Consider the following 25,807-nt stretch of genomic DNA (forward strand, 5'->3'; position numbering starts at 1 on the left):
CTTAGTATCCATCCACCCATCCTCTACTCAAACTTCTGCTGTTGTTTAAAATTACACATTTCCTTCTCAGTTCCTTTCATCCCAATTTTGCCATAGTTTTAATCACCCACTTTCCTCCTCTCAGTGTGCCTCACTTCTTCCTCCAATTGCATGGCCACTTGTGTGTGTGTGTGTTCACACTCACTCTCATCTGAGTTGTATCCAAAATAAGCAGGGTGCTGGTAATTTTGTTGCACAGTAGGATGTGTGATCGGTTTTGCAACAAGTTTTTTCAATTGTTGCATTGGATTCTTCAGTTGCACAATATATTTAAACTCACCTATCTGTTAGTGCAAGAGTCCTCAGACCAGGGGACAGAGAACTTTGGATACAGTCCTCTGCTTTCAAAAATAAAGAATAATAAATGATAGGCCTGTTATCCTCACAAAGATTTCTCCAGAGTCTTCCCAATGACACGGAGATGAAAATACTCTTGATAATAGTGACAATAGCATCACAACTTAAGAGCCAGATCCTAAGCACCTAGATTTGTAAAATGAGGAGCAACAGCTATACAAGCAAGAGGCAATAAATGCCAACAGAAACCTTTTTAAATTAAGCAATTAACTTTCTTCCCCACAAAATCACTTCATTGTATGGAGAGACTCCTCATTAACCTGGCACAGCAAAAGGCAGTGAATCAATATAGGCATTTAACATGGGCTTTTTCCAGTCTTCTTATTTTAATTGAAAGCAGGTTCAGGAGATCAGCTTTCCTGAGTGACAACCTGCACTGTACAGCTAAACAACAATGAATGAGGGAGGCACCAATAACGTGCTTGGTAGAAGATAATAAAATGCTGGTTTCTAAGCTGCTTGCAGGAGGAAGAACATTGATCAAGAAACTGCCAGATTTTTCATACTTATTTGCTGTCAGATCAGAAAGCCTCTCTACTAAACTAATCTTTCTCTCCTGTTGCTATGATTATGTCCACCTTTTCCTTCAGCCCCAGCACTGGTCCATCCATCTTGCTTTGGATCCATCTCAAGATTCTAGTCCTCAGATTAAAAGCTCTCTGCCAGTCAACATCATACCATATAACTTCCTCACTGCCGCTTATATTCCTTCCCACTGTTGCTCATTTCTTCTCCTTTCTATCTGTTTGTATGCTCCCTATGCTAGAATACCCACCACTACCCAAATTTCTACTAATTTGCATGCTAATTTCCACAACAAAGCTTCTTCTAAACCATCTGAGCCTCACCTTGCCTGATTCTCCATTGTCTTTTGAAACTCTTTTCAGATGACACATTCCCAATGCCTAACTCTAACCCCAATAAAAATCACACTCACCTAATGTAGACAATAAACTATATTGGAATAGAGCAAGCTGCCTGTTATTAATGGCCCATCTAACTGGGGCCTTCCCTAGATTTACCTAGGGATGGGCAAGAAATGCACTTTTGTTTACATTTTAATGAGAAACTATCTACTTCACATGCCTCTAACGAATACACAAACAGAAACACGGCTATTCTTTGGAATTCACACTTATCCAAATTTCACAATGCAGTGCTTCAACCCAAGTGATGTGTACAAAGATGCATTATTTTAGGGAAAACTGCTTGGGAAAATGTGTACATTTGTCAATTCTGAATACAAAATATATATATTTACTGGAAGAAATTCACACTAAAACGTGGGCAAGTCTTTCATGAGGATTTTATTAATACTACAAAAATCACAAATCACTGCAGAAATGTGGAGAACTGAATGTAAGACGGGGGGAAATGAGAAACTGAGAGCACCAAACCTGACAGATTTGCCCATCCCTAGCCAAGGACTGAACCTGGAACCTCCAGCCTGCAAAGCTTATGCTTTACTAATTCCTACGGAATGTCAAGGGTGTGCATTTATTTGGGGGTCCTGAGTTGGTAAGCTAGGAAAAACAGAATGACAGAGATTTCTGCATGCTCTTCTATGGGCAAATAATAGCCACAGTCTCCACAGGATGACTAATTCCATGAGCCCTTTTATGCCTTTGAAAAAGCCCACCTTTTTAGCTTTGAAAGTTCTTAGGATAATCTATTTTTATTCACCACCCCCTCCCCATCCCCATTTTTGGCTGCTTAGGAGAACTTTCATCTCTGTAACAATCAGTCGCTTTGCACTCAGTAAAAACTCACTCTTGAATCTCACTGTTGGGAGTTGTCAGCTAAAGAGCTGGGCTGCAGGAGTGCCAGAGATCAAAGCAACAGACCGTCTCTGATCCTTTTCACCTCCTCTCAGTCCTTTATTTCACTTTATTTATTTAGCCCATCCCTCACTCTGCTTCCCCCCACTCCCAAATTATTCAGACCAGCTTCCAAGGTGCATTAGATAAATGACTGATTAAAAGCAATCAATAGATCATAACGTTTAGGAACAAAACCAATTTCATCATTAGTCTGTTTAAACCAAGAGTATGACACTTTCCAGCCCCCACGGGTTCAGGGCCTTATACACTCAGGGGTGGCGAGGGACCCAGGTGGTGTTTCGGGTTAAACCACTGAGCCTAGGGCTTGCTGATCAGAAGGTCAGCGGTTCGAATCCCTGTGACTGGGTGAGCTCCCGTTGCTCGGTCCCAGCTCCTGCCAACCTAGCAGTTCGAAAGCACGTCAAAATGCAAGTAGATAAATAGGAACCACTACAGCGGGAATGTAAACGGCGTTTCCGTGTGCTGCTCTGGTTTGTCAGAAGTGGCTTTGTCATGCTGGCCACATGACCTGGAAGCTATACGCCGGCTCCCTCGGCCAATAATGCGAGATGAGCGCACAACCCCAGAGTCAGTCACGACTGGACCTAATGGTCAGGGGTCCCTTTACCTTTACACTCAGAGAGTCTGCCAATACATGCAGGGCCCAGCCTGCTTAGAGATTTAAAAGTCATAGCTAGCACAAAGAATTGGGTATGGAAGTATAAACAAGACCTAATCCCAAGTTTACTAGGCACTCAGTAAATGCCACCACCAATCAAAGTCTACTTTATTTAGTCTCCAGCAAGCCACCTGCCTATTAGCCAGACTATAATGAAGACTGCATCTCCCAAGATTTTGTAAAAGAAAGGAAAAGGAACTGTCCCCTTGCCAAAAAAAGAGGCCACAATCCCACACATTTAATGCACTTGGGTCCTAGTTATGGGTTCCCTAAAGGCATCTGATTGGCCACTTTGAAAACAGGATGCTGGACGAGATGGGCCCATTGGCCTGATCCACCAGGTACTTCTTATGGTCTCCTGCAGAGAGGATTCCACGGTACAAAGGCTAGAACTAGTCAAGGTAAAAGCTGTGTGGTGTCCTCTCCCATCAATCTGGAGGGCCTTGGCCAACTTTGGCTGGCTGGAGGTCCCCCCTTGTTTGTAGAAGCCTACATACATTATAGCAGCAGCACAGTGCTGCCTTAAATAGCTCCATGTGGCAGCTGTTAAGTAACCCATTTCTATGCACAATGCAGAGAGCTAATTATATGCACCCACTCCCTAGTTTGCATTGGTGTGAAGAAAAAACCCAACTCATCTCCACACAACGTGGAAAGAAAAACATTCAGTTCTTTATTCCCCATAAAAAGGCCAGCACAAAACAACACCTCAGCACAAATATACGCTGAACCAGGGGTCGCCAACCTTTTTGGACCTCAGAGTACATTGGGAAATCTAAGAAACTAATTGGCAACATAAAATATCCATTTCACAGAAGAGTAACTGCCAATGTTCAGAGTCCTCTCCCACTCCCCAAGAAATGCTTACACCACGCTCTCAAATACAGCGCAGACATACAAAATCAGGAACCTCCCAAAAAGAGAGGCAACCTTTCCCAGCCAACCCCCCCCCCAAAAAAAAACTGGGAGAGGCAGAGGTCCTAAGTGGGTACCAAGGAGATACCTGTGGATGCCATGGTGCCCATGGGCACCACACTGGGGACCCAAACTATGGACATATCACAACTCAATCTACCTCCAGCACTAAAAGCTGCAGAAAACTAGTGGGTCTTCAAATGTCTCTTTAAAATACAAAGGGAATGATCTTCCATAACACTAAGTTTTGAAATCGTACTACAGGGGTGGCCAACTCCCAAGAGACTGCGATCTACTCACAGGGTTAAAAACTGGCAGTGATCTACCCCCTTTTGGGGGGTTTGGGTCAAATTTGTTTAGTTTTTTCAGGGAGGAAGTAAAATTTTAAGCTTTTTTAAGGGGAGCCACAGTTGTTCAGCTTCTTGGGGGGGGGGAGCCAATGATCTACCGCAGACGTCCAGTGATCTACCCGTAGATCACGATCTACCTGTTGGACATGCCTGTCGTACTAGATATACCTGCCCAGCTTCTACATCCCTTGTGTTCCTTCATCCTCCACCTCTCTCTCTTTCACACACACATTTCCCCCTCTGGCTTCTGCACATGCTCTTCTCCACTGCCACTTCCATCCAACTAAAGCCATCCAGGCTCTCCAGATTCCATGGACATCTGTCCCAACTCTTCCTTTTTATAGCAATACCAGTAGGGAACTGAACCCTTAGCTTTGACTGCTTGCTGACTGTTTACCAGCTGTTCCCTCCTGCTCCACCTCCTACCAGTTTTTGAACCCGTATGTCTTCAGACTTCCAACTCTGTATGGCAAACCTAATTTTTACGGTGATCACATTATAGGCAACTGGGGTCTGGATGCATTTGGCCAAAGGCAGAGATGAAGTGAGAACGTGCCCCCAGAGGTTCCTGCGTGATCTCAGAAGCACATGCTCTCACTTGGTTCACTGCAGGCAAAACCACTTGAGGCAATTTTAGTGCATTGTAACTGCAGCACTGCAGCACTGCTGGATCCTTCCTCTTCTCACAGTGGCCAACCAAATCCCCATGGGAAGCCCTCAAGCAGGACCAGAGTAGAACACTGCTCAGCTCACCTGTGACTCCCAGCAACTGGAATCCAGAGGCAGACTGCTAGTGTCACTGGAGGTAGCACACAGCTATCATGGATAGTAGTCACTGGCAGTCCTAGCACCCATGAATACTGCATAATTTGGAAGTATTCAAAACATCCCATTTGTGATGCTCCTGAAATCTGTAACACTTTCCCCACTTGTGATTCCCAGCTACTGGCATTCAAAGAGGTGGCATATGTCACTTGCATGTGCCTGCTTATAGCTTGGTGGTTCATATGGTGTGAATGCCTGCTATAGATTGTGGGACAGGAACAATCCCACCACACTGTTGCTGCTCCAGGCCAACAGAAAAGTCTTAAATTCATTTGTTCCTGCTGGAACAGGAATCACATGGTACAGACTCTAAGCTGCGTGGGTATTGAGTTTTCATTTTGATAGTATGGGCTTGCTGATGGTGAAAGCAGCACCAGATTTAGGGGAGTTTGGGTGGTTTCCCCGCAGAGGGTGCTGAGCTGAGGGGGTGCAAAATTGAGAAGACCCATAATTGAGAAGATTCATTTGAGGGTCCACAGTCCACCCCAGGTGAAAGATAGGAACACTAGAAGAGTTGTCCTTGTAGAAGATACAGAAATACAGAAGCCACAGATTTTCTATGAAAAGAAGTAATGAAGGGTTCTACATAGTATGTTAAACACAAATTATATAATAAAATGGGTCTCCTTGTTGCACACTGAAGTACTAACCCATTTTTAAAAATAGTAATATGGGGAGGCTAGTAGCCACAAATGATGATAGGAGCAACATCCCAGGAACCCAGCTGCAAACATGCATGGATGCCACAGAGAAGTCCAGTGTTCACTTGTATGTGCAAAGAGAGGAAAGAAAATCCAGTAAACACTTGATAGGGGATACAAACTTGTTCTCCACTGTAGGTTCTGGGACCAAGAGAATGTGCAGCAGGGAGCAAGAGGATCCCCACTCCCCACACCATTAATGCTTCCCAAACTGTGGTTTATTCCAGGGTTCTTCAACTTTGGGTCCTCACATGCTGCTGGACTACAACTTCCATCATCCCACCAGCCTAGCCAATGGTTGGGAATAATGGGAATTGTAGTCCAACATCATCTGGGAACCCAAAGTTGAAGAACACAGGCTTGTTCACTTTGATGAGGAGCAAAAAGACTTTGAGTTGCAAACATTCTTGTGTTCATGTTCTTCAGTGAAGGGCAAATGTTGTTTCCTCTCCCATCCAAGATGTTCAAAAATGCAACCCTTTTTCTTCACCACTCAAGGAAAGAATGGACCACTCTCCATTCACTTGATACGGAGCAATGATTTTTATCTCCACAGTGATACAAGTCACTATTTGGGATATCATTCCATCCTGCACGGAAGAATAAATATCCGTGGAAATGAAGTGAGGGATATCACACAAATGAGGTTTCGCAAAAGGCTTTTTATAATGCCTCAGCTTCTCCCTTGCATGCTATTAATAATACCTTCCTTCTCGAGGGATCCCAGTCAGGTTAACAGTTACACAAGCTCTCTCTCTCTTTCATGCACACACATTGCCTACACTTCATTTTCACCAAAACACACAAATAGCAAGTAGCCCACACTTAGAAATCTATGAGTCACTCACACCTGTCTTCCATGCGCATCTCTGTGGGGAGTTAAGTGCTGACGCACACGTGTCTTTGGCAGAGTTGAAAGCATTAATTGATGCAAAACATTGATTGCAGCCTTATTCTTTTTATAAAAGATGCTTTTTATTGGGTACCAATCCCAGAGGAAGGGAACTCAGGCCACATAAACTTTGCAGGGTACACTTAAAAGAGGGGAGGAGAACTGGATCTGAGAAGTGGGCCAGTTTGTCATCTCCACCCCTTGCGGGCCAAGTTTGGAAGGTGGGTGGTGCCACCCACCAGTCAATCACCTGACATCACAATGACATCAGGTGACCCTTGCAAAGTGTTGTCTTGTACATCACTTTGAAAGATGATTGTTGGGTTTTTAGAAACTCATTTGAAAGCACTGCCTTGCAGGCACCACCAATCAGCTGATCTGCAGTACTTTCAACTCCCCCATTTAGTTTAGCCAGGGGTTTACTTGCCCCACACCTGACAATACATCAGGTGGAGGGTGGGAGGGCATGCATTTGCCAGAGGAGGAGGTTTGGTGGATCTAACCAAGCCTGTAGATTCCCCACTAGTAGCTTAAAAAGTCAAGCAATCTAGTCCCCTTGCTTACCTCCACTTCACATTCATACTCTGAGGCATCAAGTAGGGTCACTCTGCAGATGGCACTCTTGAGCTTCTTGGTGACTTTCTGAGGGGATTTCTGGGTCTTGCTGGGAGTGGTTTTCTCAGATATTCCATCTGCTTCACTGTAGTCTTTTTCATCCATGTCCACAGCCTGGGATGGGGGAAGAGATGCAAAGCAGGTATTGTTATTCTTTGCTTGTGTTTGGGGCCCTTTGCATTATGGACTAAACACCCCCATTCTAATGGGGAAACCGGATGTTGGTTCACAACACTGGGGTCAGGGGGGGATGCCCAACCTTCAGCTCCCCACTGCACTGCTGAGCACCACCAAGAGTGAAACTTGAATCACCTGAATAGCAATTCTTCCCCCTCCCCGCAGAACACCACAACTCTTCTTATGAGAAAACCCATCCTTGCGAGACTTCTCTTCTTGCAAGTAAAGTCATACAGGGCATGTAGTCTGTGCTGGTTTATGTGAACCATGTGTGGTGGTAGAAGACTAACCAGGTGGGTCTCAATTACTCAGCCTGTGTGTGGGCAGGTGACTGAATCCACTGAAACAGCATGCCCGGACTCCTGAAATACAGAGTACTTTCACTATGCCCAGAGACTGGAGGTGGCCTATAGCTCCTTTCCTCAACTGGGCAACCAGGCTGGTCACACCACTCTGCTCATCTCCCCTTTGCATCTATCCCCAGCTCCCACAATTCTCTTGTCTTTCCTTTTGCAAGCCTGTAGCAGGGCCTGTCTTTGTTGTTGTATTGTCAATACCTATTACGTGATGGAGGGATTTATTATACAATCATTCTGGGATTTAGGGCCACGGGACTTCACTGTCCTATACAGCACCACTAGCTATACAGCATGGCTAGCAGAAAAGGGGGGGATGCAAAACAACACAGGCAAATGTGTATGATTTGCATCACATGTTCAAGTCACATCCTTTAGCTTTCTTCAGCATAACATACTCTCCCCTGAACCCCCCCCCCCTTCAACAAGTGCTCACTTCTTTCTGTGGTTTTATGCTGCTGCCCAGCAATGTCTTATCTGAATGCTCCCACAGTGGGAGGAAAATAAGAAAACCAGAAAGCAATAGGTGAAGTCCCAAGTGGGCAAAATAACCTCCGATGGGCAAATTGCTTCTTGTTAAGATTCAGAATCAGAACACTGCAAATTGCCACTGGCTTGGCACTCTCCCAGAGTTAATCGCTGTGATATCTCCAGGTGGAAAAGGCAACATTCTGTCAAAAAATAAGCTTCAGCTCACACAGCAGCTATGAAGCAGAGGCATTTCCCGAAAACTGGACATTAATCCAACCCTTGGTGGTAAGATCAGAGCTGCATTCTCTTGCAATTCCAATCCTTCACAATGCCAGAGACACATTCAAGGGAGATGAAACCCAGGGGGGAAAGGGGACTGGCAGAAAGTTAGTTTTAGCTGACAATCTCTAACCTGGGACAGAAATACCTAGAGAGAGAAGCTTACACACTGGCAATGCAGCCTTCTTGCTGGGCAGTGCTCACTGCCGTCTATAAAAGAAGTACAACATTCACTCATCCATAGCTTCATTTAATGCTCCTGGCAAAAAGAGTCTTCTGAATCAACATACAGAAGAACTATTCTCTCTCCTTTTGTGGTTTTCTAATGCATGAGCACTCAAGTGCCCCCAAGCAGATCTTCAGAGTGGCCGATTTCCTAACTTGTAGCTGAAGAAATGTTTACTTCAAAGTAAATTTCGCTGGGTTCATTGGAACTGATTTCCACAGAAGCATGCTTAGAACTGCAGCTTAAGGTGATTTAAGCAGAAACAACCTTTGACCAACAGCAGATGTTCAAATCAGCTCTGGACAACTACAAGTAGCTTTGAGTGTGTTTTCCAAACCAAGCAAGTAGCTGCTCTGTGTATATCAAATGCAAAGTGCTCTCAGGTGGCCCAGAATCATTCCAGATAATTTCCATGCATATCAGATGGAGCGGACTTTTGGCAAATGAAGTAGCATCTGAGAGGCGCAGAGATTTCCCTACTCAATCCTCACATTTTAGAAATTAGGGCTTTGAGGGTATTTTGGAGAATTGGGAGTGGGGGTTAATATTATCCTAGCCACACCAAGGGCTTAAATTATTATTTTTCACCCCTGAAGAAAAGGACCCAATGTTTATTTGCCAATCCATTTATATGATCTGTCCACTTTGATTCTGCTTTCTGGCTCCCCCCCCCCCCGGCCAACCAAGCATGGCATACTGAATGAGCAGCAAGTGTGCCCTCCGCAACCAAGAATAAATTTTTGTAAAGGGAAATATAATGACTTTTAGGGTTGGAACAACATCTGAATATTATGCTACTCAGCTACACTCCTTGCTTCATTATATTTCAGGGGCGAAACAGAACCCCTGTATATAAATTAAGTTTAAGGGAGAATTAAATATCTATCTGGCAGATGGGCAAGGTCAAACATACGACCTTGATAGAATAAGATCCATATGGATTCTCCATCACTATAAGACTTCCATACCGTCTCACGTATCTTTGAATGCAGCAACAAGACAGTGCCACAGGCTGCTCACCCATCTGTAATGGAAAACAGACCATGACCTTCCCACTGCACTGATGAGGAAAATCCTGGTTTGGAGATTAATCTGGGAGATGATAAGGTGCTTTCACAAAGGTCCTTGGCTTACCAGAGGATGAAGGCCACAGCACTTTTCATTATTATACCTCAAAAAAGGCAGTCCAAGCAACTCAGTGCCAACTCTGGGTCATGCAATTGGCCCTTTCATCACTGTCCAGAAAACGTCAGAGCAACTGCTCCATCAGGCGAAGAGTTGGACACGACTAAACGACTAAACAACAACAACAAATCTGGGTGAGACAGGTGCAATTCCTTCACAGGTATTTTCTGAAGCAAATCTGGGAGCAGTCATACCTGGAATTTTCATCCAACTAATGAACTGCAGCCAACAGGAAAACAAGCAGCTTATTTTACACAGTTGGTCCATCTAGCTCAATACTGTCAACAGTGACAAAAGGAAACTTTAGGTTTTCACACAGGAATATTTCCCCAGCCCTACCTGGAGAAGCCAACGATTGAACCTGGGACGATTTTAATGTAAAATGCGTGTTCTACCACTCAGTTACAGCTCCTCCCCTGCAGGGTTGAGAAACTCTGGGGCAGCACTAAGGAGCAAAGCATCTTTATAGGAAATCGAGTAAAGAAAAGGGGTGATGACTAAAAAGGAACCATAGATGTAGGTGGTGTTTTCTTGGAGTCTCCATGCAGTAACAGGTTAAGGGAAAACGGGGGACGGGGGGCTGAGAGTAGGGAAGAAATATCAACCAGGTGGCAAAGGGCACCCTGGCATTTCATTTGTTTATTAAAACATTTCTATCCCCCGCCTTTCTGGTGCAAATGCACAACTCACATGCACAACTCAGGGTGAATTACAACATTTAAAACTGCAGTTTAATAAGAGAAACATGGAAGATGGAAGAATAGTGCATTCCCACCACCACCAATATACCATTCCCAGGTGAAGAATAGATTTTAGGCAGGCTTAAATTCTGGCATTGCTGGGGGAGGGGGGGAGAGAGAGTGACTTGTCTACAGCTATATATATCATCATAATCAATTTCCCAGACACTTTAATATTCAAACTTCTAAATTGTTTTATCAGCAGTTCATTCCTCCTATTTTATACTGTTTTTTTATTGCTCTTTATTGCATTTTAGTTTTTTATGCCATTAGCTGCCTGGAACATTTTATTAGACAGGCAGGATGTATAACCCACCCCAACCCCCTTACAAAATATACCAGGATCTAAGCCTGCCTAGAATCTATTCTCTCCAACATGGGAGTTCCTCTCCTACACAGCAGAGCACAGACTGGCCACTGGCATTCAGCAGTGAGTGAAAACGAGGGCTCCTGCATAAGTTTGAGCCCAGGGCAGGTTTTGGTCCTGTGCTGACCTCCATCTGTGTTGCTATGTACCGAGTTGGGCATGAATCTGCCACCTTCCACACCCTGAGCTTAAACCCAAATCGGCTTCTGACACTCAGCTGCAACTGCTTGGGATGCTGACGTTGGAATTGAGTGAAGAAAGCCAATCCAGGCTCATCTCAAAGCTGCAGCTGCAATGGACTCAAACTAGGGTGTCCTACTTTACAGAGCTGTCAAGTCTAAGTCTGGTTTAAAGATGAAAAACCATGAAAAAGGGAAAGAAGGGGCCGTCACATTGACCATTAATAGTGCCTGGACAGCAAATTGGGCAGGCAGACAAGTCACCTATTTAAATTACAGCAGTGACTTCTAGTTGCATCTATACATACAAACTGGCACGTGCAAAAATTTTGCATGCAAATGAGTCTTCTTGTTGCTCAAAGGCACTCTCTTCTTTATTACTTCAGAAGGACAAGGGTTCAGCTAGGCACTGAAAACACTGTCTAGGCCAGGGCTCAGCCGTCATCTCAACTCACCCGCTCCGCATGCTTAGAGTCGCTGTGGGCTCCCGGCTTCTCATTCGTCTCGGCTTCCTGGCTGTTTGCCGTGGGTGTGGAGCCACCGGTCACTGCGTTCGGCCCACTCGCTGCCTCCTCTGGAGGCTGCTGTGGAGTTTCCTCTTGGGCATTCTTCACCTCCGAATCTGGGCCCGTCTCTGTCGTCATGGTTACTAATTATTCTGCATTTGGAAAGGTAAGATGAGAAGAACAGGGAAGAGATTAAAATGTGACATCCTGACTATCAAAACAATTGCTTTCTGTAGGGACGCACTTGCCCTCCTGGTGATGTCTCAGAACCAGGAAATTGCACAGCAGCGTCCCTGCAAAAGAGGCTTCCAAATCAAATCTGCACAATCATTGAGTCTGCCACTTGGACACTGCAGGCCAATCTCAGACACCCCACCCTGCTGAGATGCTGCATTGGGGGATGGGATATCTTTGCAGTAAAGATCTCCTGATGGAATGAGATGATATCTACACTTATTATTGCTTTGGAACTCAAACACAGGGCTGCTAAATTGGTATTCTTTCTGGTTAAGCCAAGGTTAAGGAACCATCGGCTCTCTTAAGTTGTCATTAGACTTCAACACTCATTGGCCTGAGCCATCATGACCAGTAGTTGGGGATAGTGGGAACTGTAGGACAACAACATCTGGAGGCTCAATGTTTCTCAACCCTGGAGATCCAGAGAACAGGCAACTCAGCTCCAGGGTGCCCCTTACTGTCAGGGCGCTGTGTTGCTTTCTCATGAGTAACATGCTCCAAACACCGTAATTGGTTTTTACAGAGTTTTTATTATATACATATGTACAAGACAGAGCAATAAAGAACATGACCGTCTAGTCCGAGTCAGAATCCACAAGTGCCGCTTGGCGGAAACGTTTCCAACAAAGGACTTTGGCGCTCTCAGCCTGCACTTCTGTTCCCGGCGTTTGACCCTCCTACGAACCTGGGGTGAAGGGGCGGGCATATTCCCCTCTCCCCCTGAGCAGCTTTACTGTCGAGCCAGTTCTCTGACCTCCGACACCTCCCCTTCCACCATACTCTGGTCCAACACTTCTGACCTTCCCCAGTGCTCCTGTGAGCTGTCGGCACCCCCCGCTCCCCTCTCCACTGCGAGAGCCTCAACACCACCTTCAGACTGACACTCAGAACTGACGTCACCCCCACCTACCTCCCCCCATCTACCTCTTTTCCCCTTTTCTTCCCAATGTCTCAACAAATGAAACTGATTTGTAAAAACATTACGAGAGACATTGCATATATTTTTGTAAATCAAGAAAATCTCTAATAACAAAAAAGGGGGGGGGAGAACTAACGCCATCCTGGAGCTCAGGCACCGTTCCACCCCACACATTCTCACAAGGAGAGGGGGTGCACACACAGAATCAGACCCCTTCCTTCTTCAGCTGATCCATGCTGAGGGAGGTGAGTGATCACCCCCTCTCTGCTCATAACATTATCCATGTGGTGCCTGGGGATAGAGGTGATTTACCAGAGCACTGAACGTCACTCTTCCCAGCACCATGTCTACTTTAATGCACGAGGTTTTGGGGGGCCAGAAAAAAAATTTGCTTGAGGGACAGTGAGGCTCCCAAACTGGGGATTAGCCACCCCTACACAGAAAATCAACAATCACATTCAAAGTCGCATTTTGAAGAGTTCAAGAGATGAAGAGGAAGCCAAAGATGCTCTCTCCCCGTGAACACTTATTTAAAAAGTGTGGCTTCTTACTTGTGCTCCTGAAGGATATATGTATTTATGGCAAAATAGATGCAATAATACAGAAAGTCAAACTGAGCTCACATTTTTGTAGGTAACAGGTGAATGCTTTTTAGGCAACCTGTGCTAAATTTCAGTGGGTAACAGTACGCAGCATTTTCAGAGATGGTGTTTACAGGTAGGACCAAAGGGAGCAAGTCTTCCACACCAGCAATCTTACTTCTGCAGTGCCTGTATACTGTATACTGACGTGCATGGCCACCGACACACAAATTTAGAACAATTAGACATGGTGTGCCTGGATGCTTGCTAACCCCATCTGCGGTCAGGTTGATCTGGAACTGCTGAATTCTTGCCCAGTCACAGATGCTCATAACTTCCAGTTGAGGCTCAAGCACAGCAGGAAGGATATCAACAAAATTTCAGTGCAGCACTCAAAGCCAGATCATTTTCTGTGAAGGTTAAGGAACCGCAGCCTCACTTGATGCCTTATATCTAGCCAGTGTCAAAGCCCATAGAATCAAACATTTCCACTCCCTTGTTCGGGAGAAATGCAATCCTCAAGGATATTAGAATTCAAAAGCAAGCACTTGCTGGTTGCTAAGCCCTGACTCATAGCCGTTGGGCTGACCCTATCCCGTACATTGTCATCTGGGCTTAACAAGATGGCAGACATAGCTGCACATAAGGCCATAGATTAATGCGCTGGTGTCTGTGCCAAGCCAGCAACATCTCTCCAAGTGACTAGTATCGTTGATCAGTGCCCAGTACTAAGGTTCCATCCCAGGGACAGTACAGTCAGCACAGCAGGTCTCACAGTTGACAAAGGATCTTGAAAAACAAGATTTTAGTAGACCAAATGCTGAACAGGAATTAACAGTGTGATGTATCACACAAAAAAGCTAATGCTATTCTAGGCTGCATCACCAGAAGTATATTGTCCAGATCAAGGGAAATAGCAGTACCACTACTACTGAACTAGATACACCAGTGGTCTGACTTGGTATAGGAAAACAATGCTTGATCTTTTCAGAGAGAGTGAGAAAAATACATCAAGGTACCACCATGCCTTTGGGGGGGATTTCATTAAAACCTGATGCGAATGAAGCTCTCATCTGATGGGACTAGGATGTAGCAAGCTAGAGGTCATCAGACTAGAGCTAGGCGACAGCCACAAATATTCAACAGTACAGCACAGAAATATATTCAACTGTGTAAGACAGGCTTCCTCAACCTTGGGCCTCCAGATGTTTTGAGACTGCAATTCCCATCATCCCTGACCACTGGTCCTGCTAGCTAGGGATCATGGGAGTTGTAGGCCAATAACATAAAGAGGGCTGAGTTTGAGGAAGCCTGGTGTAAGATATACTTTGCAATCTCTGCCTTTCAGAGAAGAGCTGCAGATCAGGGGCAGAGAATCTGCTTTTCAAGCAGAAGGTCCCCATTTCAAACCACAGCATCTCCAGGTAGGACTGGGTGAGACTCCATGCCTGGAACTCTGGAAAGCCACCGCCAGTCAGTGTAGACAGTACTGAACTAGACAGACCAATGTTCTGTCTCAGTATAAAGCAGTCTTCTGTGTCTCTCATGCTAAAAAGGTATTGGAGGTCAGAGAGATGGCAAGAGGTTCCATAGAACCATAAACTGTTCTTCAATGTAAAGGACAACAACAGTAGACACACTTCCTGAAAGACAACTTGTTCACCACCACAGAACTTTCCCTTCAACATGCAGTTAGTGTTGGATGTCTTTTAGCACACTGACAGCCCAGAGGAGGTGAGAATGAGGGGCAAAGGCCTGCTCAGCCCCCACATAAATTGAGGTTGTGCCCTCTAAAACATGCCTTGGAACCACACAGGGTTTTATATGCAGAGATTCCTTGGAAGACAAACACACAGATAGTGCTGAAGTTTACATTTCCTTGGCTCAGAATATGAACCCGGGTGATCTGAAATGCTCATCTTAAACACAAGGTGAGCATTAATGAAGGTGAATGTTACATTGCAACTCTCCCAAGTTCTTCTCTGTATTGAATTTAATCCAAGACAAATAACAACTCAACTCTTTCCTCCTGCCCCTCCCAAATACCCAGCCTCCAGACCCCCTTATCTCTTTAACTGGCTGTTCTGGTGGCCAGGAAGGAGCTCCGTCCTTCCTTCCCTCTTCCCGCACCTGGAGGGCAGCTAGAGCAGTGACCCATATGCCAGCCACTCTGTGAAATGCTGCTTTCCAAGGGCTACTGAAGTTGGAAGGGGATGGAGAAATTTCAACTGCCAGAGCTGTTGGCCCAACACAGCCTGAGGGGAAGGAGTAGAGAGGATAAATATCTCCATCTTGCTAGCTGCCACCATAGCAGACTCCAGGTCAGTGGATGGGAAGGATAGAGTGGTGGTGATTATAGCTCATGAGAAATTGGAGGTAGGATCTGACCCTGCTGCAAACCTATTGGTGCCCAGTACCCATGGGCCATTCATGTGGATTTTTGCTGTAGTGCTCTGAGCCACTCTGGGGCATGTTTTTGTGGAAGAGCAGCATACAATTTGAAATAATGATAATAATAAAAAACAGCAGTAGTTGTTGTTATCCTTACTAGGCTTGAAATAAATAGGGTAAATTCCCTCACTGCACCATGTTGTATTTCTTGCTGGAACAGCAAATTCTGCTTTCACTACCAATGGAAATGGAGTGCTAACCAAAAATAGTTTCTCAGAACTACAGGTGATCTTCAGGGTGTTGTTGTTTTTGTTGTTATGGTGTGTATTTTTGTTTTGTGTTTTTATATTGTAGACTGCCCTGTGATCGTCAAATGAAGGGCGGTATAGATATTTCATTAACAACAATAGCAACAACAACAACAACAACAATCGCAATAGCCTTTATATAAAGCTAAACACTTCAAACCCACATTTTGGTAATCCATAATTAATATTCCCGTATTGATCTAGCCCCCAGTCTCTTAAAGACAGGGTTGTTGCTGAACTGTTAGATTACTGTTCATTTGGGTAATCTAATATAGCAGAGGTCACCAATGTGATGCCCATCTCCTCCCTTGCCAAAATTAGATTTGAAAGAAGCCTTCTGTTGTAACCAGTAGAATAGGTTGTGGTGTGTGTGCTTGTTGCTCATGATAGAATTACCAGTTTGCAAATGTACCTATGAGTCCACAAATTTTGGCAAGCCCTGCCCTATTTGTTAGAAAAATAACTTGCTTTGCCACACTGTGTATCAGCTTTTGGGGGGAAGAGGGGTTAAGAGATTGTCCCTATCTCTAGAAATGCAAATGTGGAAATGGTTCTCTGAGAATGATGTTAAAGTTAAACAGATCAGAGACCTGACTCTATATAAGGCAGCACCTTATCTAACTGACCCATCAGGACGGGTGCTTATTGTGCAGAGCATTGGGTTTAGATGTCAAATCACTGTTGCCCACTGGAAAGCCTTGGTTGAGTTACCACCTCATATCCTAATTTATCTATGGGTAATTACTTACAATCTTATGTTACCATCAAGGCTGAAAGTAAGAGAAATATATTTCGAGATGACCAGGAGACAGGCATCCAAGCACCCTGGAACTCTGGCCATTTCCAAATTCTTTTCATTACACTGGGGGCGGGGGGAGAGATGTCAAAAGGAACAATACATTTCCGAGCCTGAAATGTTGATATGAATAAAGTTGGTATTATTGAGGGAATTGCATGTTTGCACATGTCAAAACAACACTTTTTCCCATTTCAAAATGCCACTTCGAAGTGACATACTTTTAACTTCTCTTACTGACAACCCATAAAAAAGAGAGGACAATATTTTCTTAAGTGCACCTTTGACATTGATGAATCCCATTTTCAAGGCAAAAAGCTAATGATGTTGTAGCTGCAAAGCTACCAAGATTTTGTACAAGGCTGCAATCCTAGTCCCACTTACCTGGGCAGAAGCCCCACTGATTTAAAACATTTGAGTATACATGGTTAGAACTGAGCTGTCAATCATGATAGCTGGGTTTCTGCATAGAATTTCAACTCTTTTTCAATATGTGCGTGTGTACTCACACTGTATGCATATACACCCACACACCAATGAATACACACATCCTATTAAAAATGCAGGAAACCGAAAGCTGAACAAATCCACTGCTATATAACCAGAAGGTGCAGTCATCTGTTAAAGCAAAGATGGAGAACCTTTAGCCTTCCCAACGTTGTTGGACTTCCATCTCAAACTCCCATCTCCCACCAGCCTCAGTCAGCATGGTCCATACTGATAGGAGTTGTAGTTCATTAACATCTCTCATGAGACATCACCTTGCAAACAAAGGTCCATATAGTTAAAGCTATGGTTTTCCCAGTAGTGATGTATGGAAGTGAGAGCTGGACCATAAAGAAGGCTGATCGCTGAAGAATTGATGCTTTTGAATTATGGTGCTGGAGGAGACTCTTGAGAGTCCCACGGACTGCAAGAAGATCAAACCTATCCATTTTGAAGGAAATCAGCCCTGAGTGCTCACTGGAAGGACAGATCCTGAAGCTGAGGCTCCAATACTTTGGCCACCTCATGAGAATAAAAGACTGCCTGGAAAAGACCCTGATGTTGGGAAAGATGAAGGGCACTAGGAGAAGGGGATGACAGAGGACAAGATGGTTGGACAGTGTTTTCGAAGCACCAACATGAGTTTGACCAAACTGCGGGAGGCAGTGGAAGACAGGAGTGCCTGGCGTGCTATGGTCCATGGGGTCACGAAGAGTCGGACACGACTAAACGACTAAACAACTAAACAACATCTCTCAAGGGCCACTGGCTCCCCATCCCTGAGCTGAAAGAACAGGAGATGCTGTCTACTCTTACATTCTCTTACATTGGGATGGGATCAGGTAGGTAGCCGTGTTGGTCTGGGTCGAAGTAAAATAAAAAAATTCCTTCAGTAGCACCTTAAAGACCAACTAAGTTTTTATTTTGGTATGAGCGTTCGTGTGCATGCACACTGGTATCTGAAGAAGTGTGCATGCACACGAAAGCTCATACCAAAATAAAAACTTAGTTGGTCTTTAAGGTGCTACTGAAGGAATTTTTTTATTTTATTGGGATGGGATGTGAGATAACCATCTAGATATCTGTGGTGCACAGGTAGTTTGGTTACTAACTCTTGAAATGAACCATTTGGGTGTGGTAGATGGGACATGGGGTGGAGAGCCCCAGGAATGGAGCCAAAGGTGGAGCCCACAGGGTTTTACTGAGCCTGTGGGTAGACTTCAGCATTCTGGACAGGACATGGGATGAAGCCCAATAAAAAAGTTGTCCATTTACCCAAAGAAAAACATAACACCTCAGCATTGCTTTTGGTACACAAAGAAAAGGAGGAAGGGAATCCATGGTGAGGCCAGTTCACTTTCATCCCACCTGGTTCGGCTGGCAAGGCTAAGAGGTACCGTGTTTCTCATATTATAAGACATGTCTTATATTTATTTTTTCCTCAAAAAAACACACTATGGCTTATTTTCAAGGGATGTCTTATTTTTTTCCTCCTCCTCCTGCCGCGGCTGGCATTGCTGCTGCGCCTATCACTATGTCTTATTTTCGGGGTATGGCTTATATTCCTTGAATGCTTAAAAATCCTGCTATGGCTTATTTTATGGGTATGTCTTAAAATATGAGAAACAGGGTAGCTGGCCTATTAGCAAGTGGCTGGAAATCACAGACACAGGGAGAAGGGGAGCAACAGTGTCAGTTTCTGGAGGAGAACTCTGTTTTGTTTTCCCCCTATTTGGGCTGGTGACCCACAAGGAGGTGCCCTTGCTTATCCCAAAATACCTTTTTTGCAGTGAGATTTTCACACACTAAAACTGCCATGCTGTGTCCTCTTACCACAGCAGGGTTCACACACAGCATGTGCTACGCTCACCTAAAATGAGCTTTTGGATGATTCCCACATAAGGTTTTGCCTTCATGCTTCAAAGCAGCACTGTGAAAATTTCTGCTCTCTGAAGAAAAAAGCCTGTCCACTTGCTATAGGTTTGCGAGGCTGCAGTCTGGAGATTCTCTATCTGCTACTGAACTGGGAGACTATGGAGTTTCTTGCTTGTTTCTCTTTGCCCCAGATTCTCTTTTTTTTAAAAAATAATAATAATAAAGAAATCTATGCCTGCTTTTTTGGCTGTAATAACATGCAGATAGATTAGGAGTAGAGATTTTATAGAGCAGCAGCAACATCCAGGTATAACATGCACTTCCAGACTGCAGCTATTTTCTGATAGGATTGAACCACATACCGGGAAATGCAGGTTACACATTTAAAGTTGATTTGGAGTGCTGGAGCAAAAACAACCACCACCGCCACCTTCCCCCAAAGACTACCAACACATGAAGAAGTACAAAAAGTATTTCACTCAGATCCCCAAACAAAAGATGCTGGGTCCTATTTAAGGGGTTCCTCTATCAGCTGCCAGCATCGGAATCTGCTTTATACCACATCACGCCATTAGTCCATTTGGCTAAGTAGCGTTGACATTGGCTGACAGTGGCTTTCCAGGGTTTCAAACAGCCTTTCCCCATCCCAACCCAGAGATGGCAGGGATTGAATCTGGAATCTTTTGCAGGCAAAGCACACACTCTGCTTCCAAGCAACAGCCCTTCCCCAAAGATTCATCTATTCTGCATGTGTAAAATGATGCTGTAGCAATACAGATTTATCGTGGGAGTAAACTGCTGAAGTACTAGAAACTGTTCATGCCACAGAACAGCAGCTTTCGCTACTATCCACCCATGCCATTTTACTAAATCATTCTGAGCTTCCTAGTGAGGATGGGCAGCATACCAATAACCTAGAATTCACCTCAAGAGAACAGGGTGCGAGTTCTGTGTTTTCCCAACCCATAGCCTTTGCCTAGCACTTCCAACCTAACCTCACAGCCTGCGTCCTGGGGCACATGGCATTTGATTAAGCAAATATTTATCTTTACTTATGTGGCTACACATGTCAGCCAGGCTCATATTACCCAGCCCTTCTCAATCCTCATTTTAAAATCCAGAGTCTACTTTTCTCCTCAAAAAGCTCCTGCAGCACATAACTCCATTGGGAGTTCACACCCTGTGCAAAGTCATTCTGCCTGTTGAAGCAGAAAGCACCTTCATTCAGGTCTTTGTGACTATTGCTTTGAAAAGTCCCTGGCGTGGGCCTCGAGTGGTTCCCTCCGCATATTAGAGGCACACAAACCTGCCTTGCTTCATTTTGAAGGAGTTGCTTAAGGGGCCAAAGAATGAACATCCCAAAGGAGTGAAAATTATAGGCTTCTGTCAGATGTACATATTACAGTTACTGTTTAAAAAAAACCCTCAGGTGAGACACCAGAGTTTTGTTTTGGGGTAGGTTTCTTTTTGCAGCAAGCATGTAAAATGAATATGTAATGTACATCTTAAAGCATGTGCCTGGAAACCCTGATTTGACCAGGGCACCTGAAAAAAACTGTTACTCATGTGTATTAGACCCACAATTAGTAGGTAATACCCAGTGCTAGTCCTGAGACAGAGAAGACTCCCTGGAAAAGACCCTGATGTTGGGAAAGATTGAGGGCGCTAGGAGAAGGGGACGACAGAGGATGAGATGGTTGGACAGTGTTCTCGAAGCTACTAACATGAGTCTGACCAAACTGCGGGAGGCAGTGGAAGACAGGAGTGCCTGGCGTGCTCTGGTCCATGGGGTCACGAAGTCGGACACGACTAAATGACTAAACAACAACAACAACAACAGTCCTACTCAAGACTTATGCCCACTGAAATTGATGGAATTGTTAGTTATGTCAATTAATTTCAGTGGGTCTACTCTAAGCAGTAAAAGTATTCGATAGCACCCTATGTGTTGGCTGCAATAAATAAATAAATACAGTTGCTTTTCATAGCAATCAAAACCTGCAAAGCTGGCTTTTACAGGCACAATTGGAAGATTTTAGGACATAACACATGACAGCAGAAGGCCACATCTTCGAAACATAGGTTGCCAACACAAACCTGTGAAGTAGGGAGTGAGGGTGATTTTGCCTTCTGCCTTGGCTTTTCAAGCGTCCTGTGTTAGGAGTGATGGGCAATGATGTACAGTTCTGCCCTAAATGCAAAAACATCCTGTTGTTACAGGATCTGCACATACCTTTAATAGAAGAGATTCTTCTAACTGGCACACACATCTACACAATTTATTCTGGTAGTTTGGGAACATGTATCATAAGATGCCCGCAGAAAGCCCACATTGAAACTCCCATGGCTAGAAAAAGCCTTACATGGTAAAATTCTAAGTTCTGTACAGCTCATACAGATCTGACCCACTACAACAGAATCAATGTTTTTAAAGGGAACACTTTTTAAATAATAATAATAATAATAATTCGTATCTTATTTGGCTGGTTCCAACACACTGCTCGTGTCAGACCAAGGAGGCAGCATTCGGGTGTATACAGTCAAAGAAAATGGCAAACATCGGAACAGACCAGCATTGTTCATAACTCATTGCCTTCCTGTCTGCTGTGATAAATGCACCCATCTAAAATAACAGTTCTAATAAATGTATCATGTACAGACAACGTCGGTTTTTCCAGTGAATGCTGCATTTCTGCCATGCATGGAGAGCAGCTGACACCTACCACATATATGTCATCAATGCCTGGAGAAAATATAGCAGGGTGTCTACTAATGGGTAGACTGAAGCTGCAGTCCTATACACACTCACCCAGGAGTAAGTCCCATTGAACTTGCCCCCTCTTGCTTGCAACATCTAGGTCTGGTTGCTGGGGGGGGGGAGAGGATGTAGCTCTCCAAGGCAACATTCCCTTCCCAGCCCAATTTCATGCACCCCTTGAGTGCTTTTGCCTAGTGTTCTTGAACTCTGATGATGCCATTTTCTTGCTTAGATAAAGGATAGAGGGATGCATGACTGTGTGGATGAACTAGCCTACTGTACTAAGGTAAAATTTGCATGATTTGCTCTGCCTATTGGTTTGCTGCCCCCACGAGGTTGCACAGAAGGAAATGCAGCCCTCAGACTGAAAAGGGTTTCCCCATCCCTGATCTAGGTAAATAAAATGTGAGCAGTGATGTCATATGGACTGTGCAATGCCGCAAAACCAGTTGCCAACCAATGGAGAAATGTGCAACATGATGGCACCATGCCACAAATTGTGCCTACTTAGATGTTATAAGGAAGGGGGAGAAATGGATATGGAGCAACAGAATTTTCTCATAAATGGCACGCTAAGCAACTAAAGTTACAGCTTTTGAAAGGACAGCTCTCCTCTTACTGCAGAAAAGTTTTCTAAATTAAGAGGAAAATATTCCATCGTTCATGTTTATTTCAGCAGTGGGACCCAGAGAGCGCAGTGGGATTTACTCTCTAACAACCGGGGCTAAGACTGCCACTTTAATCTATTGATGGGGAGAGAGGTTGAGAATCTACTTTATAGTCCAGGCTCACAGCTACCGTACCAGCTTAGAATCCTTAACCAGCTCAAAGTTAAGTAGCCTTTCTCTCTGAGAGCTGAGCTGGCTAAAGGGAGATTTCCCTTTCCTTAATGCAGGAAAGCTAGATATGTTGTTTGGTGCATATTTAAGGGTACATGTGCAAAACGTGAAGCTTAAGAATCAATATCCAATTAAGGAGATCATCTTCAATCAGTTGGTAACTTAAGAACTGACTTGCTAGATCAGAACAAAAGTCCATGTAGCTCGGCTTGTTTGCAGCAGTGGCCAACTGGATGCTCCCAGGAAGGTCACAAAATGGGATAGCAAGGAACCATTCTTTGTTGTTTGCTTCCAGTATCTGATATTCTGAGCATGGAGCTGCCAATTAGCTATTATGCCTAATAGCCATTAACAAGCATATCCCTTCATGAATTTTTAACCCCTTTTAAAAGCCATTTATGCTTGCGTTCATGCCTCCCAACATCCCATGACAATCTCCATGTTAATTATGCATTGCTTAAAATGGCCCTTCTCTTTGTCTCTCCTGAACCTACTGCCAATTAATTTAACTGGATGACCTCAGGTTCTAGTGTTTTGAGAGGCAACAAATAATTTCTCTATTATGTTTATTCTCTCCCCAAAGAGTGCAGATCTTTATAAACTTATAGCATCTTTCCTCTTAGGAGCGCTTCAAGTTTTGGGAGGTAGATATGCTTCTACTGTGTAAGCCACATGTGTAAATGGCGAGTGCTGTGACAGTGAAAGGGAGAGAAATGTCATCCAAGTGTGTGGTGAACACATTCCAGGGATCTGGATCAAATAATACATCCCTGCTTTGTGTCTCCTGTGTGTCTCCTTCAAACGAAGCAGAGCTCATAGTACAACACATGGTGGACACAGTGGAAACACATCTTCTGTCCTTGTCTTCTCTCAGAACTCCAACAGCTGATGCCTTTCTTCCTAAGAAATATCCTCCCATCTCATCCCTGCCTCCAGCTAGTTTTAGGCTATGCACATGACTTCTCTTGAGGAATCCTGGGAACGGTAGTTGACTTCTCGCAGAGCTACAATTTCCAGAAACCTTAACAAACTGGTGCCCAGGATTCTTTAATATAATAATAATGGGCGTCTTCCAACTGAATATTAAGAGAGCCACATGCTTTAAATGCATAGTGTATGTGCAGTCATGGCTACTCTTTCCTATCCCTGTTTCATCTCCACAATATATATATATTGTGAGGTAGAAGAGCACCCTGTATGTTGTTGGGCCAAAGATGCACTGATATCTATCACTAAATTATTCCCAGCTCTGCATTTGCTTCCCCCACCCTGCATAGCCCTATGTCAGGCTTCGGGGGAAACAGCTCCCTCCCATGGGGCAGCCCAGAATCAGAGAAATGGTAAGAGTTCTTACCAAGTCATTTATTCAATAATTCACAGAGAAAAACGAAAGAATGCAGCCTTCCTAAAAATGGCGTTGCTCCAACTGAGCTCCTCCCCCTCCCTTCCTAGCAACAGCACTTTCCCTTACAGTGGTCGCTAATTGGTCTTTTGCTCTTCCAGTTTAAATGCACGCAGAGTTCTGAGAGAAGGGGGGTCAGGAATGCTCTCCAGTGATAACGTGTCAGCTGGCTGTTCTATCTCTGTCTCCCCCTTCTCTTCTCCCAACACCTCCCAGCTCTTCTGTTCACCTGTCTCTGAGCTGTGACCTTCCTCAAACCACTGCTATAATTCACTACTGCCTTCCTCTTCTCTGGGAAGTTCAAGAGGGGCAGCAATCTCAACTATTCCTCCTCAGTCTTGTCCCCCTCAGTTCACTCCCTGACATCCCAGAACTCAGAAATCACCAGTGAGATGTTGCAGTGTTCCTTGAGTGCTTTCAGCTGATTTAGGCCCCAACTGCAATGTGAAGAATTAGAGCTCCGCCCTGCCCCCACTTACAATGTGCTTCTAAAGGCTCTGATCTGCTAGCCTATATTGCCCAGTCACCTAGCCAGCAGAAATGTGTCACCAATGCCATTTAGCCCCTGTTCTCCAAGAGTTTGTGCATCTGCTGCCTTGGGCATGTCTCTGGCTTGCACCCTTAACCTCTTAGCTGATTGCTCCCTTTGAGCATAGCCTGTGTCTCAACCTGTGCTTCACACAGATCTGCCAAGCACTGAACTCTAAAGGAGTAATTGCAAAGACAGCCCTTGAAGGGCTATTCCCCAAAGGGAAGAAACCAAAACCTCTTAATAATTTAAAATCATAATAAAGCTACACTCATGCCTATAACCCCCTCACTTCAAAGAGAGTCTTTGGTCGGTCGGTGGCAGTGACAGAGAAAGCTTGCCATGGAAAGTGTGTGATACATGTCTGTAAGATGCTTTTTAAAAAATTTAACGGGCAAGGTGCTGATGGTTGGGGAAGTGGTATATAGGAATATGAGGAAGCACACTAGATATTTTTGGGGCTGGGTGGACAGGATGCTGCTCAGAAAGAGGGCAGGCTGGCTCAAGTCAGACGGCAAGCTTCTGAAAATATCTGGTGACACAAAGAGGGAACTCCACATTCTGAACTGGCACAGCTGCACTTCTATCCTCTTAACACTGAACTGAGCCACCCAATTTAAAAGATATAAAACAGCTCAGAGCTCAGTGGCAGAGTATGTGCTTTGCAAACAGAGAAGGGGTTGAGGTTCAGCCTCCAGGTTTCAGAACTCAGGTAGCAGAGCCAGAAAAGACATCTGCCTGGCAGTAACTTTCCAAAGTCTCACTATCAGTGCAGAGCTAGATAATTTGGGGATGGATGGACGGACCTCAGCCTGGAGGCTTAATGCCTAGCCCCACTGCATAGACCACCCCCTGCTCACTACAAGCCACACCCCTCACTCTCAAGTGCTTTTGCCTGGCTGAAATTGGTCCTTGAACTGGATGGAAGGTGTTGTGTATGTGAGTAAGCCTCTGATTTGTGTGGGGCTTGAATGGAGTCTCCTGTATCAAAGGTAAGAGTCACTCTA

The 25,807-nt window shown here is 44.5% G+C and overlaps 1 protein-coding gene across 10 annotated transcripts in view; it reads right to left on the reverse strand.

The window, feature by feature from the left end:
- The window catches only part of EPB41L1 (erythrocyte membrane protein band 4.1 like 1), a 184,066-nt gene that overhangs the window by 44,628 nt on the left and 113,631 nt on the right, over window positions 1-25,807 (reverse strand). For 9 of the 10 annotated variants that reach the window (XM_060277260.1, XM_060277261.1, XM_060277259.1 and 6 more), the window contains exons 3-4: window positions 11,629-11,831; window positions 7,143-7,307 (exon numbers count right to left, since the gene is read on the reverse strand). In XM_060277260.1, coding sequence (XP_060133243.1) covers window positions 7,143-7,307; window positions 11,629-11,817 — 354 coding nt within the window. In that variant the 5' untranslated portion in view covers window positions 11,818-11,831. Of the gene's footprint in view, window positions 1-7,142; window positions 7,308-11,628; window positions 11,832-21,369; window positions 22,801-25,807 lie in introns of those variants that run through there. The other variant, XM_060277258.1, reaches the window with a different exon arrangement.

This window comes from Zootoca vivipara, chromosome 7, assembly GCF_963506605.1.
Source record: "Zootoca vivipara chromosome 7, rZooViv1.1, whole genome shotgun sequence".
Lineage (NCBI taxonomy): Eukaryota > Metazoa > Chordata > Lepidosauria > Squamata > Lacertidae > Zootoca > Zootoca vivipara.